At 42.2% G+C, this 26,901-nt stretch overlaps 1 protein-coding gene across 6 annotated transcripts in view; it reads right to left on the minus strand.

Moving 5' to 3' along the window:
- LOC122564829 (uncharacterized) overlaps window positions 1-26,901 on the minus strand; it is a 122,011-nt gene that overhangs the window by 28,523 nt on the left and 66,587 nt on the right. For all 6 annotated transcript variants that reach the window (XM_043720177.2, XM_043720158.2, XM_043720167.2 and 3 more), the window contains 4 exons: window positions 22,186-22,309; window positions 18,729-18,873; window positions 6,410-6,520; window positions 4,290-4,417 (listed from right to left, as the gene is read on the minus strand). In XM_043720177.2, the coding sequence (XP_043576112.2) occupies window positions 4,290-4,417; window positions 6,410-6,520; window positions 18,729-18,873; window positions 22,186-22,309 (508 nt within the window). The remainder of the gene's footprint in view (window positions 1-4,289; window positions 4,418-6,409; window positions 6,521-18,728; window positions 18,874-22,185; window positions 22,310-26,901) is intronic.

Raw genomic sequence — 26,901 nt, forward strand, 5'->3', positions numbered from 1 at the left:
TCAAAGGGACTCTGTAGGTTCTTGAGACAAATGGGCTATTCATGGATTGCGTGCTAGTCAACAAATTCTTCACTCATGATAGGAAGCCGCATTCTTGGCCAACAATTCTGAAGGCTTCATGGTATCTTACATAATATTTGCCTCATGGCTTGTGCAATCATGTGACATTGTTTGAAATAGCTATCCTAATTTATGTCCTTCCACATGACAATACAGGCATAAGCCCACCTCATTCAAAACATCCTTGAACTATTTTTGAATGTTCAGTTACTGCAGCAACAATGTAGCACAGTTACAAATGGAATTAGATTTAAACTACTAATATTTAAAGAAATATCAAAGATCTGGCACTCTTCGAGCACTTTTTCTTAAAAAAATAGTAAACTGCTGGATTAGCAAAATTAATGATGCTTTCCTAATTAATTTCTTCACAAGATTTTCAATAATCTTAACAATTTAGCCAAACTATCCAGAGTGATCAGAATTAACTCCCTATTGTAGCATTCAATTGTTTATGAAATTCTTCTGGATATTGACTTGATTACTCTGCTTGGTAGTAGTTTACCTGTAAAATGAAGAATTTTCAAAATCTATCCTAAACATACTTTTCTGTAGGTTGAGTCTGTGACACATAGTTTGACTGAAGACGTTAATAGCACAAAAGCTTAACTTCATATTTATCAGACTGTTCCCTACCAGACTGAAAACACCGAGTCTTTCCAGTCTTCTCACATAACTCAGTTCCCCGATACAAGGAACCAGCCTCATCATTCTTATCTGCAGATCAATGTCACCTGGCCACTACATTCCACACTCAGTACCAAGTTTCTTTTTTCACCCTAGCCCCATACAGGTTTAATTGGTACTTCTTCAGACTCTCAGACTGCTGATCTGGCAGTGCACTTCAACATGCAACAATTGTTGCTCTTTATCTGTGTGGATATGTTCACCATGAAATCTGTTACATCAACTTTAATTCATGAGGTGAGTAATTATATGGACTACCCTTAAATGCCCCCAAGATGTTGGCATGTCATTACCTTGAACCACAATGATGCCCAAGTAATGACAGGTACTCCCACAGTACTAACAACAAGATAATTCCATGGATTTTGATCCAGCAATTAAAAAAAAAAGCAGTGATGCAAAATCGAGAGAGAGACTTGGACAGAAACGTGGATGTTGTGGTATTGACATATGTATGCTCCCTTTTCAATCCATGTGGTACATGTGGGTTTGTGAGATACTGATTTTGCACACACAAATCCTCTAGTCTGTCTGCATCTGTAGCCTCTTTAAAATTGCATTATTTATCTTATTCTTCCCACATCAAATTTCATGTCTCAAGTCCACTCCGTTTACCAGTCTCTTTCATACGTCCTATTGAAGCTTATTCCTATCCTCTTCTATAGCTCACAACACCCTCAAGCTATGCATAATTCACAAGTTCCTGTGGTACGTGTATGGAATGAGCTGCCAGAGGATGTGGTGGAGGCTGGTACAATTGAAACATTTAAGAGGCATTTGGATGGGTATATGAATAGAAAGGGTTTGGAGGGATATGGGCCAGATGCTGGCAGGTGGGACTATATTGGGTTGGGATATCTCGTCGGCATGGACGGGTTGGACCGAAGGGTCTGCTTCCATGCTGTACATCTCTATGACTCTAAGTCTAGGTCATTAACCAAGCAATGTAGTAATCCTAATAATGACCTACTAGGAACCACACTATATGCCTTCCTCTTACCTGCAATCAATTGTTTACTATGACGTTCCATTTTAACCCATTCAGCCAACTTTATATTCATCTTGCCCAAGCCCCTTTATTCTACTCAAATGTGCTTGCAAACCTGTTTTGAGACGCTTGACTAAATGACTTTTGGAGGTCCACACAGACTTCAACCACCACCTTAGCCTTATGAATCCTCTCATATCTGATAAAAAAAAATCCAACTATTTAAATATTTTCTTCACTGTCCTTAATCAACACTTGTCCATATGACTGTTAATCTAATCCAGATTATCTTTTCCAAACATTACCCATCACTGACTAGCCAGGAGTTGCTATGCTTATCCTTGCATTCATTTTTGAACAAAGGAGTCACATCAAATCATGCAGTCCTCTGGCACCAACTTTATATTGAAGGAAACTTGGAAGATTATAACTGGTATCTGCAATTTCCACCTTTATTTCTTTCAATATCTGCTTATGCATCTCCCTGATGAATTGCCAAATTTAGGAAATGCCAGCTTTTCTAATACCCTTTCAATTTTTTGTTCAGCCTGTGTCTCAACTATCCAATTTTACAACATAACATTTGTGGCAGAGCCAGATGCAAAGTACTTATTTAGTTGCTCAGCTGCCCCTTTACGTTTGGTCCCTAATTGGCCCACTCCTCCCTCTACCATCTTTTATTATGTATTTGCTGCTTCACCTCTCTTACTTTATTTTGTTGCAAGCTTTGACTTTGTTAATCCTATCTTTTCTCTGTAGGAACATACCTCAACAATAATGAAACTATCACCTCTTTAAACAGGCAATGTTCTGTACCAAAGCTTCACCTACCAATCTTTGAAACGGACTACTTTCCAATTAAATATTTGTACTCAATTTCTCATTGTCCTTTTCCATAGTGAATCTAAGCCTTATGATACGACAATCACCAATTCCTAAATCTTTTTTCAACTGATACCTGTCCCAAACATTATTTAGAACCAGGTCTACCAAAGCCGCCTCCTTCATTGGACTGGAAAAAGGTCATCTACAAGTTCTCCCGAATATACTGTAGAAATAGTTCCCCATCTCTCCTCTTTATATTATTACTATCCCATTTCTATTAGGGTACTGAATTCCCCTGGTCACCACACTATATTTTTCCACCTCCATTTCTTAGAAATCTGTTTAACTTCCTTGAGTTGTTAGCCTACAAAATACATCCCTGTTGGCACTCTAATCAAATAGATTGTCCTTGAGCTTTCTTGTTCATGTTTAATCCATACAGTTTGCAAAGATCCAACCTTCGACATAACTGATCCCAATTTTTAAGGAGTCCAAAATCCTCTCACCTGCCCCATTTCCAAAGCCACAGATTAATTTCCTTGACCGTCCCATTTCTCTACTTATTAGCAACCAATACATCAAGTAATCTGGAGAGGACTACCTTTAAGATTCTGCTGGCTAGGTTCTTTCCCAACTCCTTCAATCTGCCTGAAGTATCTCAGCTCTCTTTTCATCTACGATGCTGGTGCCGACATGGGTGTCAACTGTTTTTTCTTCATTCTCCAAAACAGCAAGCCGTGACATCCTCCATTCTGACAACAGGCTGGTAATGTTCCACCTTGGATTCCCATCTGTAGTTATTGAAACTTCTATTACCTTAGCTCTACATTCACCATCACTATTAATTTCAGAATCTTCCTCTTGCTTGCCTACAACATTTGAGCCAGTCATACTGCTATGGACTTGGCTCTGGTTATAATTTGCAAAGGGACCATCACTCTGGTCAATTTTTAGAACCAAATTCCAGCTGGGAAGAAAGATACATTTAGGGGCCTCCTGCACTATCTGCTTGGTCCTCCTTGATTATCTAGTAACCTATCCCTGCTCTGCCTGAGTAAGTTTAAGATGTAGGTGTATCACATCCAGAAATGTGCACACATGAAAAGCTAAGCTTGCCAATACACAACGTGACGTGAGCTACCACTTGGATCTTAAATCTAGAGCTCCAGCTTCAGCACTTCCTGCATATACCATCATTGTCCAGGACATGAACAGGACAGGAGTCCAATCTACAACAGCATGGGAATTCCATCAGACTGAGATGATCTGCGATACTTCTCTTTTCCCTTGCACCTATCATCTCAGTCAGGTTTTCCAGCATTCAGACTGTGATTGTTTCATCTTTGAAACACTTGAAAGGAACTGAAGAAAACTATCAGGGGCTGAGATATTGGGCTTGTTAGAGATCAATCATTTTCATTTCTCCAACTTTTTCAACATCATGGAATACGTGCAGCACCTATATTTCCAATTTTGTAGTTCCTTACACCTATTTCCTTTACGTTTCATTAATTGTTGCTTGTACCCAGTGTAATTCATTATAGTTCCAAGTCACCTCTCAATTTCATTGCCTATCCTAATTTGGTACCATTTGCACATTTCATTCATTTTGTCCTAAATTTCCACGCCTGCGTCATTAATGGAAATTAGTAACATTTAATTTTCCAACAACAAAGCACAGCTAAACAAAAGATTGAAGTTATAAGAGCTAAATTAAGAAAGTACAAACCTCCCAGACCATCTTTCAGGTTGGAATTCGTCAGGATCGTCAAAAATTTCAGGATCCCTGTGGACAGCAAAGGCGACGAATAATGCTAAGTAACCCTTCGGGACCACGTAACCACAAAGTGTGGTGTCCTGTTCGAAACAGCGTAGGAAAGCAAAGGTTTAAAAACATGCTCAAATTAGAAAATAATTTTGAATTTAGTCTTCCATAAAAGAAGTCAAATAACTTACAAAAAAACCCATCTTATCACACTTCTCAGGACATTCCCATGAATGACCTTCAAAGTGTGGACTCCTGTTACAAAGGCATAAATTGCTGCATCTTAATATGAACAATCCGGATTACTCAAAATCTTTGTCGAGCCACTGAACAGTTGTGTCATACAAGACAATTTGAAACAACTGCATAAGAAATCAAGACAGATGAAGAAATCTTTAACAGGTAGGTATTAAGGGCTATCTTAAGGAAGAAGAGACACACACCGACAGAGGATGAAAACCTAATTTTGCTGCTTAACCAGGAGCTAATAGTAGGTTAATGATTCGAGTATTGTTGTGTTGAAAGAATCAAGTCAACAAAGGTATTGATGAGGATTTCAGCTGGAAATTCTGATGCAAGGGCAAATATACAGAAGTTGAAGTGTGGTTGACAGCTTGTCTTGGCTTCAAAAAGACACCAAGGTTACACAGCCTCAGGCACCAGGAACAGGTATGGTGGTGGTTATGGCACTGTGTTTGTGACCGAAAGCAAGACAATGGCTTTGGTCTTCTCGATATTTTGTTGGAAGAAAATTTCCTATGTCAAATATTGGATGGCAGACCACGAAGATGTCAAAAAAAAAGAGATCATGGTGTTGTAGAGTTGGGTATCATTATATGTGGAAACTGTGTGTTTGTAGATGACATCCCCAAGGGCAGCATGTAGATGTGAAATAGGAGGGGGTCAGGAGTAGATCCATAAGGGATACCATAGGTAGATGTGGGAGCAAGAGGAGAAGCCAAAGTAAGTAATTCCGTGGCCAAAATTAGATAGACAGGGAGGCAATGGCCTCGTGGTATAATTGCCAGACCCTGAATTCACGGATCCAGGTAATTTTCTGGGGACCTGGATCCCCACCATGGCAGTTGGTGGAATTTGAATTTAGTACAAAAAAAAACCCCACTGGTCTATGGAGACCATGAATCTGTTGCTGATTATGGGAAAAAAACAAGGGAAGCAAATTTGCTGCCTTACCTCAGGGACTCAGAAGACTTTTGGCCTGTAGAACTCAAGCAAGGAAAAGCCGTAATCAGACGGTTCTATCCTTACATACAAAGGAGCTCATGAATTTCTCACATTACATTGAAGGTCAGGTTGGAGGGCAAGGGGTTTAAAAACATTGTTCACAGTAGAACAGAAATGCTGGGAGTCATGTTCACATGCCAAAATGATCTTGAAACAGTGAACAGTCTGGGCAGATGAATGCAGAACTCAACACTGCTTTACAAGCACCAGTCACATTAGCAGTGAATGACTGAAGCAACTGGGTGCCACTCCTCCACGTTGTGAATCTCAGGTGGCAGAGATGAGAGGTGCACCAGGGTAAACTGCCAAGGTGAGAAAGAATGTTTTTAAATGGGGACAAGGGCAAACATGGAAGTGGATGCATAACTCAGCAGATTAGTGGACAAGAAATGTATCAGTGAATGAGAGTCAAAAAATAGTTGAGTTGGAGTTTTCAAAGTATGGTTGTAAGAGAAATTAATTCCAGCAGTGTACAAAGACGACCTAGGGTTGGTGCAGGAAGGGGAATCATTGGAGAGTGATAAGAAGAAACTGATTAAACTTATTTGTACTTGATATTACGAGAGTAGCAAGATAAAGGGTGCCTGTGACTATGAGTTGGGGATTCACTTAGATTCCTGAAGTACTGCAACTCTCCAATCTACACATAAATACTGAACGCCTGTCAATGTAGTAAAACCTTTTAAGGTGGTTTCACAGGTGCAAACAGTGATTTTGCTATTTAACTGGCTAGCTCCTTCAATTACCTGGTACAGGCATAAAGCATTGTGGCAGCACTGCACCATTTCACTATGAATAAGTTTATCATTAAGTAGTAACTGTTCCAGGAAAGTCAATACCTGCTTTGCGATTCTTCGACCCCCAATAAAGGATGGCCAGAGTCTTTCCACCTCTAGTAGCACATGGTTCAAATAATCTTCACTTTCTTGAGCTCGTTTACGGAGGTCAGTCTAGAGGTAAATGTTACACTGAAAATCAGCTTCAATTTAAATTAAATGTGGCCACTAGCGTAGCAAGGGCCCATTCTGGCAGTGAGTCAACTAATGTCTGCCCCTCTGGATTGCAATGATCACCAATCTATTTATAAGTTTCATTCTGCACATTCCCAATAAATTGTAGTTATAATTTTTAATACTGGACTACAGAATATTTGGATACTTCAAAAAATCATATCCAGCAATAATGGAACCATTCAGCTTGTGAGTTTAAGTGACCTTGTTTGAATATAGACTTTACTTTGCTGCTTGATCGAGGCATTTTTTAAGACAAAATTATATCCCTCAACTTGCACAGTTCCTAATCAATAATGTAGTTTGGTCTGAATAAAGACCATTAAATTCTTGTGTTATGTTGGCCTATACCATCGTAAATTCAAACATTGCCCCTTGTACAACTCATATTTCCATGCTGTGGTGCATGTTTCAAGTAAACAAAGCAGCTTGTTTATAATGCAAAGCATATAGCTTATCATCATAGGTATGGAATTATTGTAAGTTAAATCTGACCATCAACTCCCATCCACTTGGTGGCTTTTCCAATATGATCAACCTAGTCTAATCCCAGCTTCCTGTATGATTGCATGTTCTGCTTATTGCCCATAAACTGTAATATCCTATCCTCCAACTGCAGTTTCCTTCTCATAATTATTCATATCCTACTTAGTCTAAATTCATTATCCTGCTCAGTCTCCACCCTTAGTAATTGCACTTTTTCGACTAAATATCCAAGCACATTCCAAAAGAATTTAGGGGCTAAAGTTACCAATTTCTGCCTTGTTCTACTCTAAGAACTAAAACTATCAAACCTCCACGAACACCAAGCAAATTAGGGTACACCAAACTGGACGTTGAGTGATTGCATTACATTCCATCAATTAAGTCAAAATCTGACATAGCAACATTCTAAAGGACAAAGAGTGCTCCCACCCAGATGATTCAGTCACTACTGAATCTACCACCTGAGAGAATCCTTAAGAAAAGGAATGCTTTCACAAGCACTCAGCCCAGAGAACTTGTGATTTTTGTTTTAAAGTTCAGTCATCATTATCATATAATTCAACATAGCAATCAATGTACAGCACAGTTCCATAATCAGCAGTTAGAACACTCTGCTGATCTGCTGGGTACTGATGGTAGGGAGGGAGATTTAAATGCTAGCCATGACACAGAAGAGATGGGAGATGCCCTGCTATTACATTTCAGAGTTTGTGTATTTTGATCAAGTATTTCAGGGTAGGGTTTTGCAAATCAGTTCAAACATATTAATTGTAAAACAGTCCTATACATTCCTAATACCTATACTAAACTTGCAGTTCTGGAATTGTGCAATAAAATGTGCAGAGCAGCACAGTGGCTCAGTGGTTAGCATTGCTGCCTCACAGCACTTGGGACCCAGGCTTGATTCTAGCCTTGGGCGACTGTCTGTGTGGAGTTTGCACATTCTCCCCGTGTCTGCGTGGGTTTCTTCCGGTGCTCCGGTTTCCTTCCACAGTCCAAAAGATGTGCAGGTTAGGTGAACTGGCCATGCTGTTCGGTGCATCAGTCAGGGGTAAATGTAGGGAAATGTGTCTGGGTGGGTTACTCTTTGGAGGGTCGGTGTGGACTTGTTGGACCGAAGGGCCTGTTTCCACACCATAGGGAGTCTAATCTAAAAAAGATTAGAGTTAGCTCACTGGAAAGAAAGCTTTAATACTCATGTGCATTAAAAAAATGCAGTTATCTTTGTGGAATCAAATGCAGCACACCAAGTCCTGCTTGGTTCAGATGTCCAAAGTATTTGACAGTTCAAACCCCGTTTAGTCTGACAGAAAACTGACCACAAGCTTAACAGCATTAACTGAAAAAAATGTTTTGTGTTTCAGATTGGACTGGTTCAATTCCTGGTAACATACCAAATACTCATCTATAATAGTACACTGTTTTTGCCTGTCTGTACTTGATTAATCAGGTGGTTGAGTGTGGCACATATGTCAGAGGGTCTTGAATCTTATTGCCTGTCCCCTTTTATCAGTTGGACCAAACAATTTTTATACTTGCAACATTTGTGTACGGAATGCATCAGTAATGTTTTAATTGACCAACTGTCATCCTATAGGACAAGTCCCACAAATCTGAGTTGTCTTTTGCTTTCAAAAATCTCTGTCTACAGGTGCAATGGGTAAAATTGTCCTAACAATTCCCTGAAGGTTTACTCCAAGCCCACTTCAAGTGGCATAGGAGGGAAGACATGGGAAGAATGCAAAAGCACGACTGATCCAGTAAGATATCCCTGCAACCACTCCCTGCCCGAAGTCAACGCATTAAAAGAGCAAAGCTTAAACGTGCCTCATTTTGTCAGTGTTGCCTTGTGTTTATTTTGGGTGCAATTGATTCTGCTGAAGTTAAATCAGATGATTTTCAAGCTGTCAATGAAAAAAATTGTTGTTTGTGGGCCTGGGAGGGGTCTCTCAGGGCCATTGAGATGAGATGAAAAGGTAATCTCAGGGGAGAAATGGGAGAAGATGGTATAGGAATGATGGAACAGCAAATAGGGACAATAATTGAGGGAGCGAGGGTAGGCAAAGGGAGGCACTGGATAGGCAGGGCTAGTATGGGAGGAGTGGATGTGATGACATGTCTGGTTAAGTGAATCTTTTGCTTAAAAGCTAGTCAGTCAGTCAGTCATTACAGACTTACCCAGGTGGTGGTGGGAATTCGTAAGTCACTGTCTGGTAAATGTAGTAGAGGCAGAAACCCTTATAACATTTAAGAAGCATTTAGATGTGCATTTGCAATGCTAAGACATAAAAGACTATAAGCCAAGTATTGGAAAATGGGATTAGAAAAATAAAGTGCTTGTGTTTGACCAATGCTGACTCAATGGGGCAAAGGGCCTTTTCTGTGCTGTAAATCTTGATGACTAAGTATTAATTTCCTGACATGTCCTCATCTTTGGAAGTTTAGGATGGGGACACTGTTGGATTGAGACTCAAGTCAACCATGATCCCATTCATTACTTCCTGCAAGAACTTAAGACCCCATTTAAGCCACCACTCAATCCCACCCAATGCTTAAAAAAAAAGGTCTGGGTGGATTAAAATATTAGAATGACCTGACACTTAATGTGTGGCCATAGCTCTTACTTCCATTTTGGCAGGTACTGAGTAACACCCTTGGCCCAAGTGAGGACTTTGTGGAAACAAACTGGAATATACTGACATTTTTCAGAAGCCTTGGCATATGTGTTCTTTGTCCAGCACTAGCCTCATTAAGAGTAGCATGCCTGAAAGAGGAGCTGGCCCAGAAGAGGGATAAATAAAGGGACAAGGGAAGTTACTTTGGCCTTGAGTAGCAGAATCTCAAATTTTTCTTTACATCATCAGGAGCGGAGGCCTTTCCTAAAGTTAATTAGAAATGTTCATTCTGGGAATCACAGGTGGGATAGTTTGCTCTGGGCTGTGGCTGAAAATGACCTGAGGATAGCTTCCATGTCAAGTAAACCAAAGTTCCCCCTTCAGAACAGACTTACAGTATACACCACTGGCGATGTGCAGCTTTAGTCAAAGCACAAGGACAAACACAGATTGGTCAGTTAGATGACATGACAACTCTCAGCAAATTGTGATCACTGCTGCTTTACCACGAAGATACAGTTTTCCTTTTTAACAAGGCTATAGCAGGTTTTTGAAATAAAATCATTCAAGGGATGTGGTGATTGTTTGTTAGGCCAATGTTTGTTTCCACATTCTAATTGCCCTTGACAGGATGAGGAGGCGTACCCACAGTGTTATTAGGAAAGAAGTTCTGACCCTGCGGCAATGAAGGGACTTTGATACGGTCCTAAGTGAGGATGATGTGCAACTGTAGTGGCTTCTGGCTGAAACGTTGTCACAATTTGAATCTGTGTTATGGGCCAGTGTGATCATATGAGAGTGGAATGTGGACCAGAGATCTACGTAAATGCATAATTTGGAGGTGGCGGTGTTGGACTGGACTGTACAAAGTTCAAAAATCACAAACCAGGTTATAGTAGTCCAACAGGTTTATTTGGAAGCACTAGTTTTCAGAGCACTGCTCCCTCATCAGGTGGTTGTGGAGTATGAGTGTGTAGGACACAGAATTTATTGCAAAAGTTTACAGTCTGATATAACTGAAACTATATACTGAAAAGGACCTGGATTGTTTAAGTCTCTAATCTTTTAGAGCGGGCGTTTAGTTTCAGTTCTTTCATATGTAAATCTCAGAACTTAAAGTACATTCTCAAGTGAACTTTAACAACAGGTGCCATGTTGGCCCAGATAATGCATTGAAGGCGTGAGGTACCCTGTGTGAGGCTGACTATACCCTAATGTTCAGACTGATTCTAATCTAAAAAAGGATTCACAGAATCTTACATGAATTCATGCAGTTTTTGAGCAAAATAAAATGTAATTCTGCAAGTACAAATTCACCTCACAAACTTGTGTGTATGCGTGCATGCATGTGGGTGTGCGTACACAGTGGGCGGGGGACAGAATGAGTGTCTGTGAGACAAGTGTGTGAGAAAGTGTGTAAAAGGGGTATAAGTCTTTGAGAGGGTACACCATGTCAGCGCACGTCTGTCTGTGTGCACGTAGTGCAGTGGGGTCACCTGTAGTGTGACATGAACTGAAGGTCCTGGTTGAGGCCACCCCCATGGGTACTGAAGTTGGCTATCAGCCTCTGCTTGGCCACTTCGTATTGTTGCCTGTCCCGAAGTTCGCCTTGGAAGATGGTCACCTGAAGGTCTGAGGTCGAAAGTCTCAGACCGCTGATGTATTCTGACTGGAGAGGCCATGCTCCTGTCTGATGATTGTTGTGCCGTGACCATTCATCCGTTGCCGTAGCCTCTGCAAGGGTCTCACCAATACACCATGCCACCAAGGGTCTCATCCTTGCCTGCAGAGTATGAGATAGACAATGTTGGCTGGGTCACATGAGTACCTGCCACATACATGGTGGGTAGTGTCCGCATGGTAATGGTGGTATCAGTGTTGACACTGACATGTTTTGCAGCATCTACCATGACAAGGTTGTATGGTGTTGTCCTGAAAGCCAGGCAGTTTGCTGCGAACAATGATCTGTTTGAGGTTGGTGGCTGTTTAAAGGCGAGAAGTGGAGGCGTGGGGAAGGTCTTTGCGAGGTGCTCATCCTCATTGAGGATGTGTTGCAGACTGCGAAGAACATGGCAGTTTTTCAGCTCCTGGGAAGTATTACCCTGTTGGTTGCAGCTTGTGTCTGTCTCATAAGGAAATCATTACAGTTCCTCGCTGTGGCATGTCAGAACTGGTGGTCGATAAGTTGGGCATCATTGAGTACTTCCAAATGCCCATATGTTCCCCCTCATCTGAGCAGATCCTGTATATGCGTAGGGCTTGTCCATAGGCGATGACTGTTTTAATATGTTTCGGGTGTATGCTAGAGAAGTGTAGCATTGTGAGGTTATCCGTGGGTTTGCAGTAGAGTGAGATGCTGAGGTGCCCATCCAAGAGTGAGACAGATATGAGAGAGTAGCCCATGGTGGGATGAAACTCATTGATATCACTGTATAGTTGTTTCAGTGACTCCTTTCCATGCGTCCAGAGGATGAAAATGTCATCAATATATTAGGTGCATAGTGTTGGTTGGAGGTCCTGTGTAGAGAAGTTTGAATCTGTGCAAGAAGGTGTTGGCATATTGGGATGCAAACTTGGTCCCCATGGCTGTTGTGTGTGTCTAGATGAATAACTGGTTGTCAAAGATGAAAACGTTATGGTGGAGGATAAAGCGGATGAGTTGTAGGATGGTGCTCTGAGATTGGCAGTTGTTGGTGTTGATTACTGAGGCTGTTGCTGCGATGCAGTCATTGTGGGGGATGCTGGTGTAGAGTGCTGAAACTTCCATTGCGACGAGGCACATTCCCAGTTCAACTGGTCCGTAGGTGCTGAGTTTCTGTAAGAAATCTGTAGTGTCGTGACAGAAACTGAGGGACCCCTGTACAATGGGTTTCAGGATGCCTTCGACATAGCCAGAGAGGTTCTCACACATGGTCTCATTGCCTGATACGATGGGAAGTCCTGGTGTGTTGGCTTTATGTTTCTTCAGAAGGCAGTAGAAGTCACCTACGTGAGAAGTACATGGGATGAGGGCGGGTTGGGAACTCTGAAGGACTGGATCTAAAGTCCTGATCAATGGGCTCTCTTTGGTCGGATTGCCTGTAGTGTTCCTGGTTGTTCAGTTGTCAGTACACTTCCTTGCAGTAATCTGTTCAAAATCACACAACACCAGGTTATAGTCCAACAGGTTTAATTGGAAGCACTAGCTTTTGGAGCGCCGTGCCTCCACAACCACCTGATGAAGGAGCGACACTCCGAAAGCTAGTGCTTCCAATTAAACCTGTTGGACTATAACCTGGTGTTGTGTGATTTTTAACTTCGTACATCCCTAGTCCAACAATGGCATCTCCAAATCATTGCAGTAATCTGTTCTATTCAGAATGTCAATGACTCCTTCTTTATCTGCTGTTCTGATGACAATGTTGCGATTGGTTTTGAGAGTATGGATGGCGTTGTGTTGTGATCGGGTGATGTTTTGCTCTACCTTGGGTGTGGCTGATGAATCTGGCAATTATATATTTCCTGACGGTTTGCATACATGTCAAGCTCAGGGCAGTGCCCTCTGGTGGGGTCCAAGTTGACTCTTCCTTTGGTTGCCCCTCTATGGATCTCTGGTGACTGTTCCAGTTTCTCGGTGGGCTCACTGCTGGAATCTTGAAAGAATTCCCAGAGTTTCATTCGTCTGATGCACACATATAAGTTTGTGGGGTGAATTTGTACTTGCAAAAATTATATTTTATTTTGTGCAAAAACTGCATGAATCCATGCAAGATTCTGCAAACCCCTGACACAGGGTACCTCACGCCTTTAATGCATTATCTGGGCCAACATGGCAGCTATTGTTAAAGTTCATTTTGAGAATGCACCTTTAAGTTCTGAAATTTACATATGAAAGAACTGAAACTAACATGCCTGCTCTAAAAGATGAGAGACTTAAAACAATCCAGGTTTTTCTCAGTATATAATTTCAGTTACATCAGACTGTAAACTTTTGCAATAAATTGTGTCCTACGATGTTAAAAATCACAATACCAGGTTATATTCCAACAGGTTTAATTGGAAGCACTAGCTTTCGGAGCGCTGCTCCTTCATCAGGTGGTTGTGGAGTACACAATTGTAAGACAGAATTTATAGCAAAAGTTTACAGTGTGATGTAACTGAAATTATATATTGAAAAAGACCTGGATTTTTTTGTTAAGTGTCTCAGCTGTTAGAATGACCATGTTAATTTCACTTCTCACATTCTCAGGTGAGAATGTAACTTTTAAAAAAAAGTTTTGTGATTTACATATGAAAGAAGTGAAACTAACATAGTCATTCTAACAGTTGATAGACAACGAACAATCAAGGTATTTTTCAATGTATAATTTCAGTTACATCACGCTGTAAACTGTTGCTATAAATTCTGTGTCCTACAATCTTAGACTTCACAACCACCTGATGAAGGAGCAGTGCTCTGAAAGCTAGTGCTTCCAAATAAACCTGTTGGACTATAAACTGGTGTTGTGAGATTTTTAATTTTGTACTTAAATGCATGCCACCTATTGGTTAAATTGCAATGCTGTAGAATTAATTTAGCTGGTCTGGTCTGGTCTGCTTTAGTATTTGACTGAGGCCATCTTGTGGCCTGAAGAAGGGCCTGTGCCCGAAACGTCGAATCTCCTGTTCCCTGGATGCTGCCTGACCTGCTGTGCTGTTCCAGCAATAAAGTTTCAACTTTGATCTCCAGCATCTGCAGACCTCACTTTCTCCATCTTGTGGCAAGACCTAATACTTATTCTGTAACTAAGGGAGTAGAGAAGGCAAACCAAATAATTTGACACCAGAGTACTAATTCTTACAGGAAGAGTACCATAGCGTTGCAAGAGAAAAAAAGGTCACATTTTGTTGGAGCTTTGCATCTTGCACTCATGATTGTCTACCTGCCAATCAATCAATATTCTCCTCTCTCTGCAAATTGTCCTATCAAGACAAAAGGCTTCAACAAAATGTATTTTTTTTAAAGCACTATTCAAACTCTGTACTCATCACTCTCGGCCATCACTCGCTAACGAGTACGACTTTCCACTGATGAAATTCTATGTCACTGGTCATTGGTTCATACATTTGTCAGATGTTTCTGGAAATGGTCTCAGACCTTGAGATCATCGGCATTGCTTTCTCCGGTTCCTTTTCAGGTCTTCCCCTTGCTGATGGGCATATCAGTGAAGACCACAGAAATTGATTGCTGCAAATTTTTAATTTGACTGATCATAAAATAATTGGAATGAGGGAAAAGTCAACTGTTCCTTCAAAGGCTGCAAAAAAACCTTTTCTTAGATCTGTAAACATCGAGTACTAAAATGTCCACATTAGATGTTAACACTCTTATACAGCAAGATGACAATCTTCTTAAAACATTAAAAGCTATCCTTAGACAAATTAAAAGGGGTAGCTCAATACTTAAAGGTTGGGTTCTATTGAAAGCCAGAAAACAAACCAGGATGGCAAAATATTTAGGATCTGGAAACTGAGGAATGCAAGAAAACTAAAGCTGGAGCCGCAGAGCTAAGAATTTGGATTCCAACTGAAAATGAAGGGGAGGAGAAATGAATTCCAGGAACAGACAAATGAGAGAAGGAGAGGGGCAAGAGGAGAATTCAAGGAAAGGGAAAACAAGTTCCAACTGAATCACCCCCAGCTGAAAAGAAAACCCCAGTAATGGGAGCTCTGGTGGGGGAACCACACATAGATCATATTTAAAGAAGGAGGAGAAAGTGAGGTCTGCAGATGCTGGAGATCAGAGCTGAAAATGTGTTGCTGGAAAAGCGCAGCAGGTCAGGCAGCATCCAGGGAACAGGAGAATCGACGTTTCGGGCATAAGCCCTTCTTCCCAAAACGTCGATTCTCCTGTTCCCTGGATGCTGCCTGACCTGCTGCGCTTTTCCAGCAATACATTTTCAGCATATTTAAAGAAGGGGCAACTTTGTCACGCAGAGGGTGGTACGTGTATGGAATGAGCTGCCAGAGGAAGTGGTGGAGGCTCGTGCAATTACAACATTTAAAAGACATCTGGATGGGTATATGAATAGGAAGGGTTTGAGGGATATGGGCCAAGTGCTGGCAAATGGGACTAGATTGGGTTAGGAGATCTGGTCAGCATGGTCGAGTTGGACTGAAGGGTCTGTTTCCGTGATGCACATCTCTATGACTATGGCTGAAATGGCCAGAATGACAGCGCAGTGGTTAACACTACTGCCTCATTGAACCTGAATCCCTGGTACTATTCCACCCTCAGGCAACTGTCTGTTTGGAACGTGCTCACTTTCCCTGTGCCTGCATGAGTTTCCGCTGGGGTCTCCAGTTTCCTCCCACAGTCCAATGATGTGCAAGTTAGGTGGACTGGCCATGTTATATGGTCCACAGTGTTCAGGGATATGTATAGGAAGAAAAAGTTTGTCCAGCAGGCTAAGATAAAAGGTAGGGAGAGGGACTTGGGGGAGGGGCGTCGGAAATGTGATAGGTGGAGAGAGGTCAAGGTGAGGGTGATAGGTCAGACTGGGGTGGGGGCGGAGAGGTCAGGAAGAAGTTTGCAGGTTAGGAAGGTGGTGCTGAATTCGATGGATTTGACTGAGACAGAGTGGGGGGAGGGGAAATGAGGAAACTGGTGAAATCCGAGTTCATCCCTTGTGGTTGGAGGGTTCCTAGGCGGAAGATGAGGCGCTCTTCCTCCAACCGTCGTGTTGTTGTGGTCTGGCGATGGAGGAGTCCAAAGACCTGCATATCCTTGGGGGAGTGGGAGGGATTCCTGAAGAAGGGCTTATGCCCAAAACGTCGATTCTCCTGTTCCCTGGATGCTGCCTGACCTGCTGCGCTTTTCCAGCAACACATTTTCAGCTCAGGGATATGTAGGTTAGGTGAGTTAGCCACGGGAAATACAGGGTTACAGGGACAGGGTAGGTGGATGGGTCTGGATGGGATGTTCTTCGGAGGGTCAGTGAGGACTTATTGGACCTAATGGCCTGTTTCCACGCAATATGGATTCTACGGAAATATTTAAGTTTGCCCATTTAATCTCCAAATTTGATGAAGAGGAGATGGATGGCTTCCTGCCTTTCCCGTGGATGACAGGTGCATTATATTGCTCACAATGGAGGGGTGAATATGGATTAAGTACTTTCAGGGCTTTTGAAGATGCTGTTGAAAAATTTGATAAAATTTCCAGTTCAGCTGATACTTTAATGACATCTTTTGGTACCAAACACTAACTCAAAGGAAGTTATTATTGATTACACCAAATGAATAATGCCATTATTCATGGCTTGATTACATTTAATTCAGAGTTCCTGCAGGTTGTTAAACAAATTAGAAAATCATGGAATTTTGCAAGTGACTCTTCCAGGCTGGGAAATATCCAAAAAGATTTGCCCAAGTCATTGAAAGTTAAGGAAATTTATGAATACATGAGATTGATTTTGTGAATAAACATTGGACAGGTTTGGAAGACCAACATCCGTGTTTCCCAACTCTCCACAATCACTTGCTTTGTGTAACTGGAATTCAGTACAGCTTTGTTCTCTTTCTCCTTAATCCTACCTGTTGCCACTGCTCATTTGCTGCATTGACTGTTCTTCCAGAAGTCTCCATCGGCCATGAAGCTGTCAACCAGAAACAGCCTAGTGCTAGGTAGCTGTTTGAGACACTGCCAGAACATCAATAATTGGCTGAGCATTAAGCACGAGATTTCCCATTTGCTCCTTTTTTGCTTTCTCATATTAAACAAGGTGTGCTTCTTGGTGTCAGTGCATATTTATGGTTGTGGCAGTGGCAGACTTAGTGCAAGGTTCTGGATGTACTTTCTTCAGAAACACTGAACAGTACAACAAGGTAAAGCAAAGCTGGAGAAAACATCTACTGGAGGAGACCATGTGTAAGTATATATTTGAGACCAATTTACTCTAATCTTATGCAAGAGACCGACTTAAAATGTCGACTAAATTTTTTTTTAATAGGATGTTGGAGTCACCGGGCTTTACTGCCCATCCATAATTGTTCAAAAGTGAATGTCTTTCTAGACAATTTCAGAGGGCAATTAAGAATGAACCACTATAAATCACATGTTGGCTGACCCCGGTAAGGACAACAGATTCTCTTTTCTAAAGGGCATCAACGCACCAAATACACTTTTAGAACAGTTAATGATAGCTTCATGATAATGGAATTTTATTCTACTAAAGATGCAGGAACTCTGTTAAATTATTGAGAGATATTTCTGCTCCTTCAAATCTGGCCTTTTGTATATTCCAGATTTTAGTTACTCCACCACTGGCAACCATGCAGACAGTTCTAAAGCTCTGGAATTCATCTCCTAAACCTCTCCAGTCTCCCTTTTTAAAATCTACCTCTGACCAAGACTTTGATCACCTTCGCCAAATCCAATATCTCAAGTGGCTGTCTAATTTTGTTTGATAACATTCCTGTGACAGATTTGGAGAGTTTCATTTACAATCACACAAGTTTCAGTTGTAGCAATGAGTTAGATAATTTTTTTCCAGGAAACATCCATATATAAATCATCAAGTCAGCAATGCTTAATTCCACTCATACAGGAAAGGAGATAAATTAAATGGAAGCAAATATATAAATTGATATTTTTGTAGCCTAGCTTAGAGACTAAATTATGACTTTCTTTATTTATTCATGTTAGTGTAAAAACCATTACTTGGAATACTTAAACACTGATATACTAAAAATTACCTGAGGAGTTGCAAGATGACACCTTCAAACAGGCCATTCAGACAAAGCTACAGAATGGAGGAGAAATGGAGATAGTCGAATGAAAGGGTAGACCATAGCACAGAAAAGAAATAGTTGGAAGGAACAGGTCGGTAAATAGCATTAAAGAACAATCAGTAATTTTACTGGGGCAAAAGATACTCAGTCTGGAAGGAGGAAGAAATATATTGAAACCAACATTTAAATTAAATCGATCACTTTGATTAAGACGTACAGCCAGCAGAGAAACGATCTTGATCAACTTTAGTTACAGTTTTAGGAATAGCATAAAACAGCATATTTTATAAGTATACCTTGTCTGAGCCAGCGAGCTCCACTGTAAAGGAAGTCAACAACGATGCAACCGCCTTGGGGATTAGTGCCGAAATGAACAGAAGAAGATGCTGTGCTGCACTGGTATTTTCTGGGAATGGTATAGTCTTTATTTTGGAGATGAGTCTGTTAAAGTTATCAAGTTAAAATTACACATTTACATCAAATTTATTGATTATTATTGGAGTACTGTAACTACAAAGAACATGAACGATAGAGGTTTTCATTAGAAAGCTTGACAAAATGTTCGGAGATAGTGAGTAGCTATGAAACTGCTGATTCTATATCTGATAGAATGTTCTAATAGAATCCCTGCAGTGTGGAAACAGGCCCTTTAGCCCAAGTCCACACCGACCCTCCAAAGAGTATCCCACCCAAACCCATTCCCCATTACTCTACATTTACCCCTGACTAATGCACTTAACCTACACATCCCTGAACACTTTGGACAATTTAGCATGGCCAATTCACCTAACCTGCACATCTTTGGACTATGGGAGGAAACCGGAGCACCTAGAGGAAACCCACGCAGACACGGGGAGAATGTGCAAACTCCACACAGTCGCCCGAGGCAGAAATCGATTTCTGGCCCCTGGCGCTGTGAGGCCACAGTGCTAATCACTGAGCCACCATGCTGCCCCCATTCAATCTGCGATAGAATGTTTTATTCAAATTGATCACAGCTAAAAATTCAGGTGCTTAGTTTCTTTGGTTTGGGGGTGGGTGGTCATGATTCACAATCTGCCCATGTCGGTTCCAATGGAAATTTCCTATTCCCAGCCAATTACTGTACCTGTAGTGTGGAATTAGCACTTCCCTAATGCCGGTTTCCTCTGTGCTCACCATGGAGTTAGTCAAATATGCTGTAAGCCCAGTACTGGTTAAGAATAATCTGTCCTTATTTAAAGGGGAAACTGTACTGAATACATTTTCAGGAATTTAAAACATGGCAAACAAAACAATTCCAAGATAATTGATATAGCACAGAAAGCAACAGAGGTGGATAAGAACAACTGAGAGCAGGCACCCAGAGAGATCAGTTCCTGGAGTCTGCATCTGAATATCTGTCAGCAATATCATAGGAAGTTTAGTAACCTCACGTAGGCAATTAAAGTCAATGAATCAATTTTTATCAATATCTCCCACCATCAACCTCTCATGCTGCTCAAAGCACCAAAACCCCATTTATCTGGCAGCCATTTCACACATGCACCACCCTCTGCGTGAAAAGGTCTTTTATACCTTATCCCTCTCACCCTAAATCTAACCCCAGAGAAAAAACCTTGCTTACCCAAAATGCAGCACCTCACGTTTATCTAAATTAAACTCCATCTGCCATCCTCAGCCCATTGATTACAATGGGATCTTGAGCAAATGGATCAGAGGTAACCTTATTTGCTGTCCACCATACCTCCAATTTTGGTGTCATCTGAAAACTTATTAACTATACCTCTTATGCTCACATCCAAATAATTTATATAAAATGATGAAAAGTAGTGGAGCCGACACCGATCCTTGTGGCACTCCAATGGTCACAGGCCTGCGGTCTGAAAAACAACCCTCCACCACCACACTCTGTTTTCTACCTTTGAGCCAGTTCTGTATCCAAATGGCTAGTTCTCCCTGTAACTGCTTCGAATCCTCCCACTTCCTCCAGACCAAAGGGGTAGCCATGGGCACACGTATGGACCCCAGCAATGCCTGTCTCTTTGTTGGCTACGTAGAACAGTTGATCTTCCGTAATTACACCGGCACCACTCCCCACCTCTTCCTCCGCTACATTGATGACTGCATTGGCGACACCTCGTGCTCCCGCGAGGAGGTTGAGCAATTCATCAACTTCACCAACACATTCCACCCTGACCTTAAATTTACCTGGACCATCTCTGACATCTCCCTCCCCTTCCTGGACCTCTCCATCTCCATCAGTGACGACCGACTTGACACTGACATTTTTTACAAACCCACCGACTCCCACAGCTACCTGGATTACACCTCTTCCCACCCTACCTCTTGCAAAAATGCCATCCCGTATTCCCAATTCCTCCGCCTCTGCCGTATCTGCTCCCAGGAGGACCAGTTCCACCACAGAACACACCAGATGGCCTCCTTCTTTAGAGACCGCAATTTCCCTTCCCATGTGGTTAAAGATGCCCTCCAACGCATCTCGTCCACAACCCGCACTCAGACCCCACCCCTCCAACCGTAACAAGGACAGAACGCCCCTGGTGCTCACCTTCCACCCTACCAACCTTCGCATAAACCAAATCATCCGCCGACATTTCCGCCATCTCCAAATAGACCCCACCACCAGGGATATATTTCCCTCCCCACCCCTTTCCGCCTTCCGCAAAGACCGTTCCCTCCGTGACTACCTGGTCAGGTCCACGCCCCCCTACAACCCACCCTCCCATCCTGGCTCCTTCCCCTGCCACCGCAGGAACTGTAAAACCTGCGCCCACACCTCCTCCCTCACCTCTCTCCAAGGGCCTAAAGTTTTACCTGCACATCCACCAATTTCATTTATTGTATCCGTTGCTCCCGATGCGGTCTCCTCTACATTGGGGAAACTGAATGCCTCCTAGCAGAGCGCTTTAGGGAACATCTCCGGGACACCCGCACCAATCAACCACACCGCCCTGTGGCCCAACATTTCAACTCCCCCTCCCACTCTGCCGAGGACATGGAGGTCCTGGGCCTCCTTCACCGCCGCTCCCTCACCACCAGACGCCTGGAGGAAGAACGCCTCATCTTCCGCCTCGGAACACTTCAACCCCTGGACATCAATGTGGACTTCAACAGTTTCCTCATTTCCCCTTCCCCCACCTCACCCTAGTTCCAAACTTCCAGCTCGGCACTGACCCCATGACTTGTCCGGACTTGTCCTACCTGCCTATCTCCTTTTCCACCTATCCACTCCACCTTCTCCTCCCTGACCTATCACCTTCATCTCCTCCCCCAATCACCTATGGTACTCTATGCTACTTTCTCTCCACCCCAACCCTCCTCTAGCTTATCTTTTCACGCTTCAGGCTCTCTGCCTTTATTCCTGATGAAGGGCTTTTGCCCGAAACGTCGATTTCGCTGCTTCTTGGATGCTGCCTGAACTGCTCTTCCAGCACCACTAATCCAGAATCTGGTTTCCAGCATCTGCAGTCATTGTTTTTACCAAGGTTGGAATGTATAAGGAAGTAGTTAAAAATGGACAATTTAAAAAGGAAGATTACCCTGACCGTTCAAATAAAGTTCAGGAAATACTCAGTAAGCTGGGCAGCTCTGGCAGAGAAACAGATTTAACATTTCAAGTTGACTGCGACCCTTTTGCAAAAATAGTTTTCCACAGATGCTGACAGATTTGCTAAACATTTAATACACTTGTTGTATTTCAAATTTACTGTGGGCGCATTATTTTGCTTTTATGATTTTGATAATACTCACCCATCCTCCTCACTCTTGAGACGTTCATTGATGATGTTAAGCAGCTTTCCTTTTGCTTCCAGTGCCTGAGTAAATGCTGAGGACCACACTGACACTTTCACCTTCACAGGGGCAGAGATCAGTCCTACAAAACAAACATTAAAACCAGTTGTATAATAAGGAAAAATTCCACTTCAATCATAACTATTAAGTGTGCTGTTAAATTCTAATCTGCTTGATCATGATACTCAACATATCAATCCGTAAATTGCATCCTCAAGACCGATTCCCAAACAGCATTCTTACACTTTTCCTGTCTGTGTATTCCTTCCCTACATTAATTTGGCACACGTATTCACAGGATATGACCCTGCTCAGACTTCCACATGTTCCAAAACAGAGAATTTGGTTTTAAATATACAGTCATACAGTACAGAAACAGAGCTTAAAAATGTGTTGCTGGAAAACACAGCAGGTCAGGCAGCATCAAAGGAGAAGGAGAATCGACATGTCGGGCATAAGCCCTTCTTCAGATTCTCCTTCTCCTTTGATGCTGCCTGACCTGCTGCACTTTTCCAGCAACACATTTTTAAGCTCCGATTTCCAGCATCTGCAGTCCTCACTTTCTCCTAGTACAAAAACAGACCCTACAGGGTCCATGCCAACCAGGTTTCCGAAACTGAAGGATCTTGATCAGACGGGCCAATGGGCTGAGGAGTGGCAGATGGAGTTTAATTCAGATAAATGCGAGGTGCTGCATTTTGGGAAGGCAAATCTTAGCAGGACTTGTACATTTAATGGTAAGGTCCTAGGCAGTGTTGCTGAACAAGGAGACCTTGGGGAGCAGGTTCATAAGTTCCTCGAAAGTGGAGCCGCAGGTATATAGGATAGTGAAGGCGGCGTTTGGTATGTTTTCTTTATTGGTCAGAGTATGAAGTACAGGAGTTGGGAGGTCATGTTGCAGCTGTAAAGGACATTGGTTAGGCCACTGTTGTAATACAAAAGATTTACAAGGATGTTGCCAAGGTTGGAGGATTTAAGCTACAGGAGAGGTTGAATAGGCTGGGGCTGTTTTCCCTGGAGCTTCAGGGGCTGAGGGGTGACCTTATAGAGGTTTACAAAATCATGAGGGGATGGGATTGGGTAAATAGACAATGGTCTTTTCTCTGGGGTGGGGGGGTCCAGAACTAGAGGGCATAGATTTAGGATGAGAGGGGAAAGATATAGAAGAGACCTAAGGGGCAACTTTTCCACGCAGAGGTTAGTACGTTTATGGAATGAGCTGCCAGAGGAAGTGGTGGAGGCTAGTACATTTTAAAAGGCATCCGGATGGGTATATGAATAAGGAGGGTTTGGAGGGATATGGGCCAGGTGCTGGCAGGTGGGACTAGATTGGGTTGGGATATCCAGTCGGCATGGATAAGTTGGACCGAAGGGTCTGTTTCCATGCTGTACATCTCTATGACTCTCCCTCTAACCCTTTCCTATCGTTGTACCTGTCCAATATCTTAAATATGGAAAACTCTTCTCCCATTCGGCATGGGAGCGCTCTGCACCAAACAATATGCTAAATGCCTCACTATATTGCAGTTCATCGAGCTACACAGTAAATCTGATAAAATGTAAACATCACTTGTGATGGTGAAATGACACATCTAAAGAGCAAATAAATGTGGTATTGCTGTATGTTTGCTGTCATCAGAATTCTGGAAATTACCTTCCAATGTCAGTGTTGCCTTTGTTTAGTTTGGGTACAACAGATTGTTTAATTTAAATCAGATGATTTTCAAGCTGTCGATGAAGGAACTGTTTGTGAACTTGGAAAGAGGCTATCGGGGCAATGTGGAAATGTGATGAGATGGAAAGGTAATCTCAGGGGAGAAATGGGATGAGGTAGCATGGAAAGGATGGAACAGCAAGTAGGGCTAGTAAGGGAGGGAGGGCAGACAAAAGGAGGCACTGGAAGGAATTTGTAAGGAGATCTCAGTTACCTGTAAGAATATTCAGGTGGTTATGGTAGGGGATTTTAACTTTCCAAACATAGACTGGGACTGCCATAGTATTAATGGTTTAGATGGAGAAGAATTTGTTAAGAGTGTACAAGAAAATTTTCTGATTCAGTACGTGGATGTACCTACTAGAAAGGGTGCAAAACTTGACCTACTCTTGGGAAATAAGGCAGGGCAGGTGACTGAGGTGTCAGTGGGGGAGCACTTTAGGGCCTGCAACCATAATTCTATTAGCTTTAAAATAGAGATGGAAAAGGATAAAACAGTCTAACAGTTGAAGTTCTAAACTGCAGGAAGGCCAATTTTGACAGTATTAGGCAAGAATTTACAAAAGCTGATTGGGGACAGATGTTCACAGGTAAAGGGACAGCTGGAAAGTGGGAAATCTTCAAAATGAGATAAAAAGAGTCTAGAGAAAGTATATTCCTGTTAGGGTGAAAGGAAAGGCTGGTAGGTATATGGAATGCTGGATGACTAAAGAAATTGTGGCTTTGGTTAAGAAAAAGGAAGCATATGTCAGGAATAGATAGGAGAGATCAAGTGAATCCTTAGAAGTGTATAAAGGCAGTAGGAGTAAACCTAAGAGGGAAATCAGGAGGCAAAAAAGGGGACATGAGATAGCGTTGGCAAATAGGGTTAAGGAGAAACCAAAGGGTTTTTACAAATATATTAAAGACAAAAGTATAACTAAGGATAGAATAGGACCCTTCAAAGATCAGCAAGGCAGCCTTTGTGGGGAGCCACGGGAGATGGGGAGATATTAAGTGAGTATTTTGCATCAGTGTTTACTGTGCAGAAGGACATGGAAGATGTAGAATGGTGACATCTTGAAAAATGTCCATATTGCAGAGGAGGAAGTGCTGGATGCCTTGAAACACATAAAAATGGATAAATCCTCGGGAAGCTAGGGAAGTGATTGCTGGGTCCCTTGCTGAGATATTTGTATTATCAATAGTCACAGGTGAAGCGCCACACGACTGAGGTTGGCTAACGTGGTGCCATTATTTAAGAAAGGTGGTAAGGACAAGCCAGGGATTACAGACCGGTGAGCCTGACCTTGGTGGTGGACAAGTTATTGGAGGGAATCCTGATGGACAGGATGTTCATGTATTTGGAAAGGCAAGGAGTGATTAGGGATAGTTAACATGGCTTTGTGCGTGGGAAATCATGTCTCACGAACTTGATTGAGTTTTTTGAAAAAAATAAGAGGATTCACGAGGACAGAGCGGCAGACGTGATGTATATGGATATCGTTGGGAGACTGGTTAGCAAGGTTAGATCTCATGGAATACAGGGAGAACTAGCCATTTGGGTACAGAACTGCTCGAAGGTAGAAGACATAGGGTGGTAGTGGAGGGTTACTTTTCAGACTGGAGGCCTGTGGCCAGTAGAGTGCCACAAGGATCAGTGCTGGGTCCACCACTTTTCATCATTTATATAAAATGATTTGGATGTGAGCATAAGAGGTATGGTTAGTAAATTTGCAGATGACACCAAAATTGGAGGTGCAGCGGATAGAGAAGAAGGTTACCTCAGATTACAACAGGATCCTGATCAGATGGGCCAATGGGCTTAGAAGTGACAAATTGAGTTTAATTTAGAAAAATGCAAGGTGCTGCATTGTAGGAAAGAAAATCTTTGCAGGACTTATACATGTAATGGTAAGATTCTATGGAGTGTTGCTGAACAAAGAGACCTTGAAGTGCAGGTTCATAGCTCCTTGAAAGTGGAATCGCAGGTAGATAGGATAGTGAAGGTGGCGTTTGGTATGTTTTCCTTTATTGGTCAGAGTATTGAGTACAGGAGTTGGGAGGTCATGTTGACAATGGTTAGGCCACTTTCGGAATAATGCGTGCAATTCCGGTTCCATCCTATCGGAAGGATGCTGTGAAACTTGAAAGGGTTCAGGAAAGATTTACAAGGATGTTGCCAGGGTTGGATGGTTTGAGTTACAGGGATATGTTGAATAGGCTCAGGCTGTTTTCCTTGGAGCATTGAAGGCTGAGGGATGACCTTATAGAGGTTTATAAAATCATGAGGGGCATGGATAGGATATATAGACAGTCTTTTCCTGGGGTGGGGGAGTCCAGAACCAGAGGGCATTAGTTTAGGGAGAAAGAGGAAATATATAAAAGGGATCTAAGGGCAACCTTTTCATGCAGAGGGTGCTGCATATATGGATTGAGCTGCCAAAAGAAGTGGAGGAGGCTGGTACAATTACAGCATTTAAAAGGCATCTGGATGGGTATATGAATCGGAAGAGTTTTGAGGGATAACGAAGAAGTGCTGGCAAAAAGGACTAGATTAAGTTGGGATATCTGGTCAGCATGGACTAGTTGGACCGAAGGGTCTGCTTCCATGCTGCACACCTCTATGACTCTTCGACAAGGTTAGTATGGGAGGAGTGGATATGATTATACATTTAGTTAAGCAAATCTTTTGCAGATATCAGTTCTATTATAACAGCTAATGCTACCAAACCTTTCAGCACATATCAGCAAAAATGTGTTTATCACCATTCTCCTGTTGCTGAGTTGTTCAGTTACTCAGTATCTTTTGATATCCTTGTTACCCTGTTTAATCCTTACATTCATCTAGCGTAAGCTTTGTTGGAGAAAGGATCATCTTCTACAGCTCTTGTCATCTATATTATTGTTAGGAAATAACTTAACAATTAACAGGACTCATTCAAGATAAATGAACTTCAACATATTTCACAGAAACAGAG

Source organism: Chiloscyllium plagiosum, unplaced genomic scaffold (assembly GCF_037043375.1).
Source record: "Chiloscyllium plagiosum isolate Xiang-an unplaced genomic scaffold, Cpla_swu_hap1 HiC_scaffold_2, whole genome shotgun sequence".
NCBI lineage: Eukaryota > Metazoa > Chordata > Chondrichthyes > Orectolobiformes > Hemiscylliidae > Chiloscyllium > Chiloscyllium plagiosum.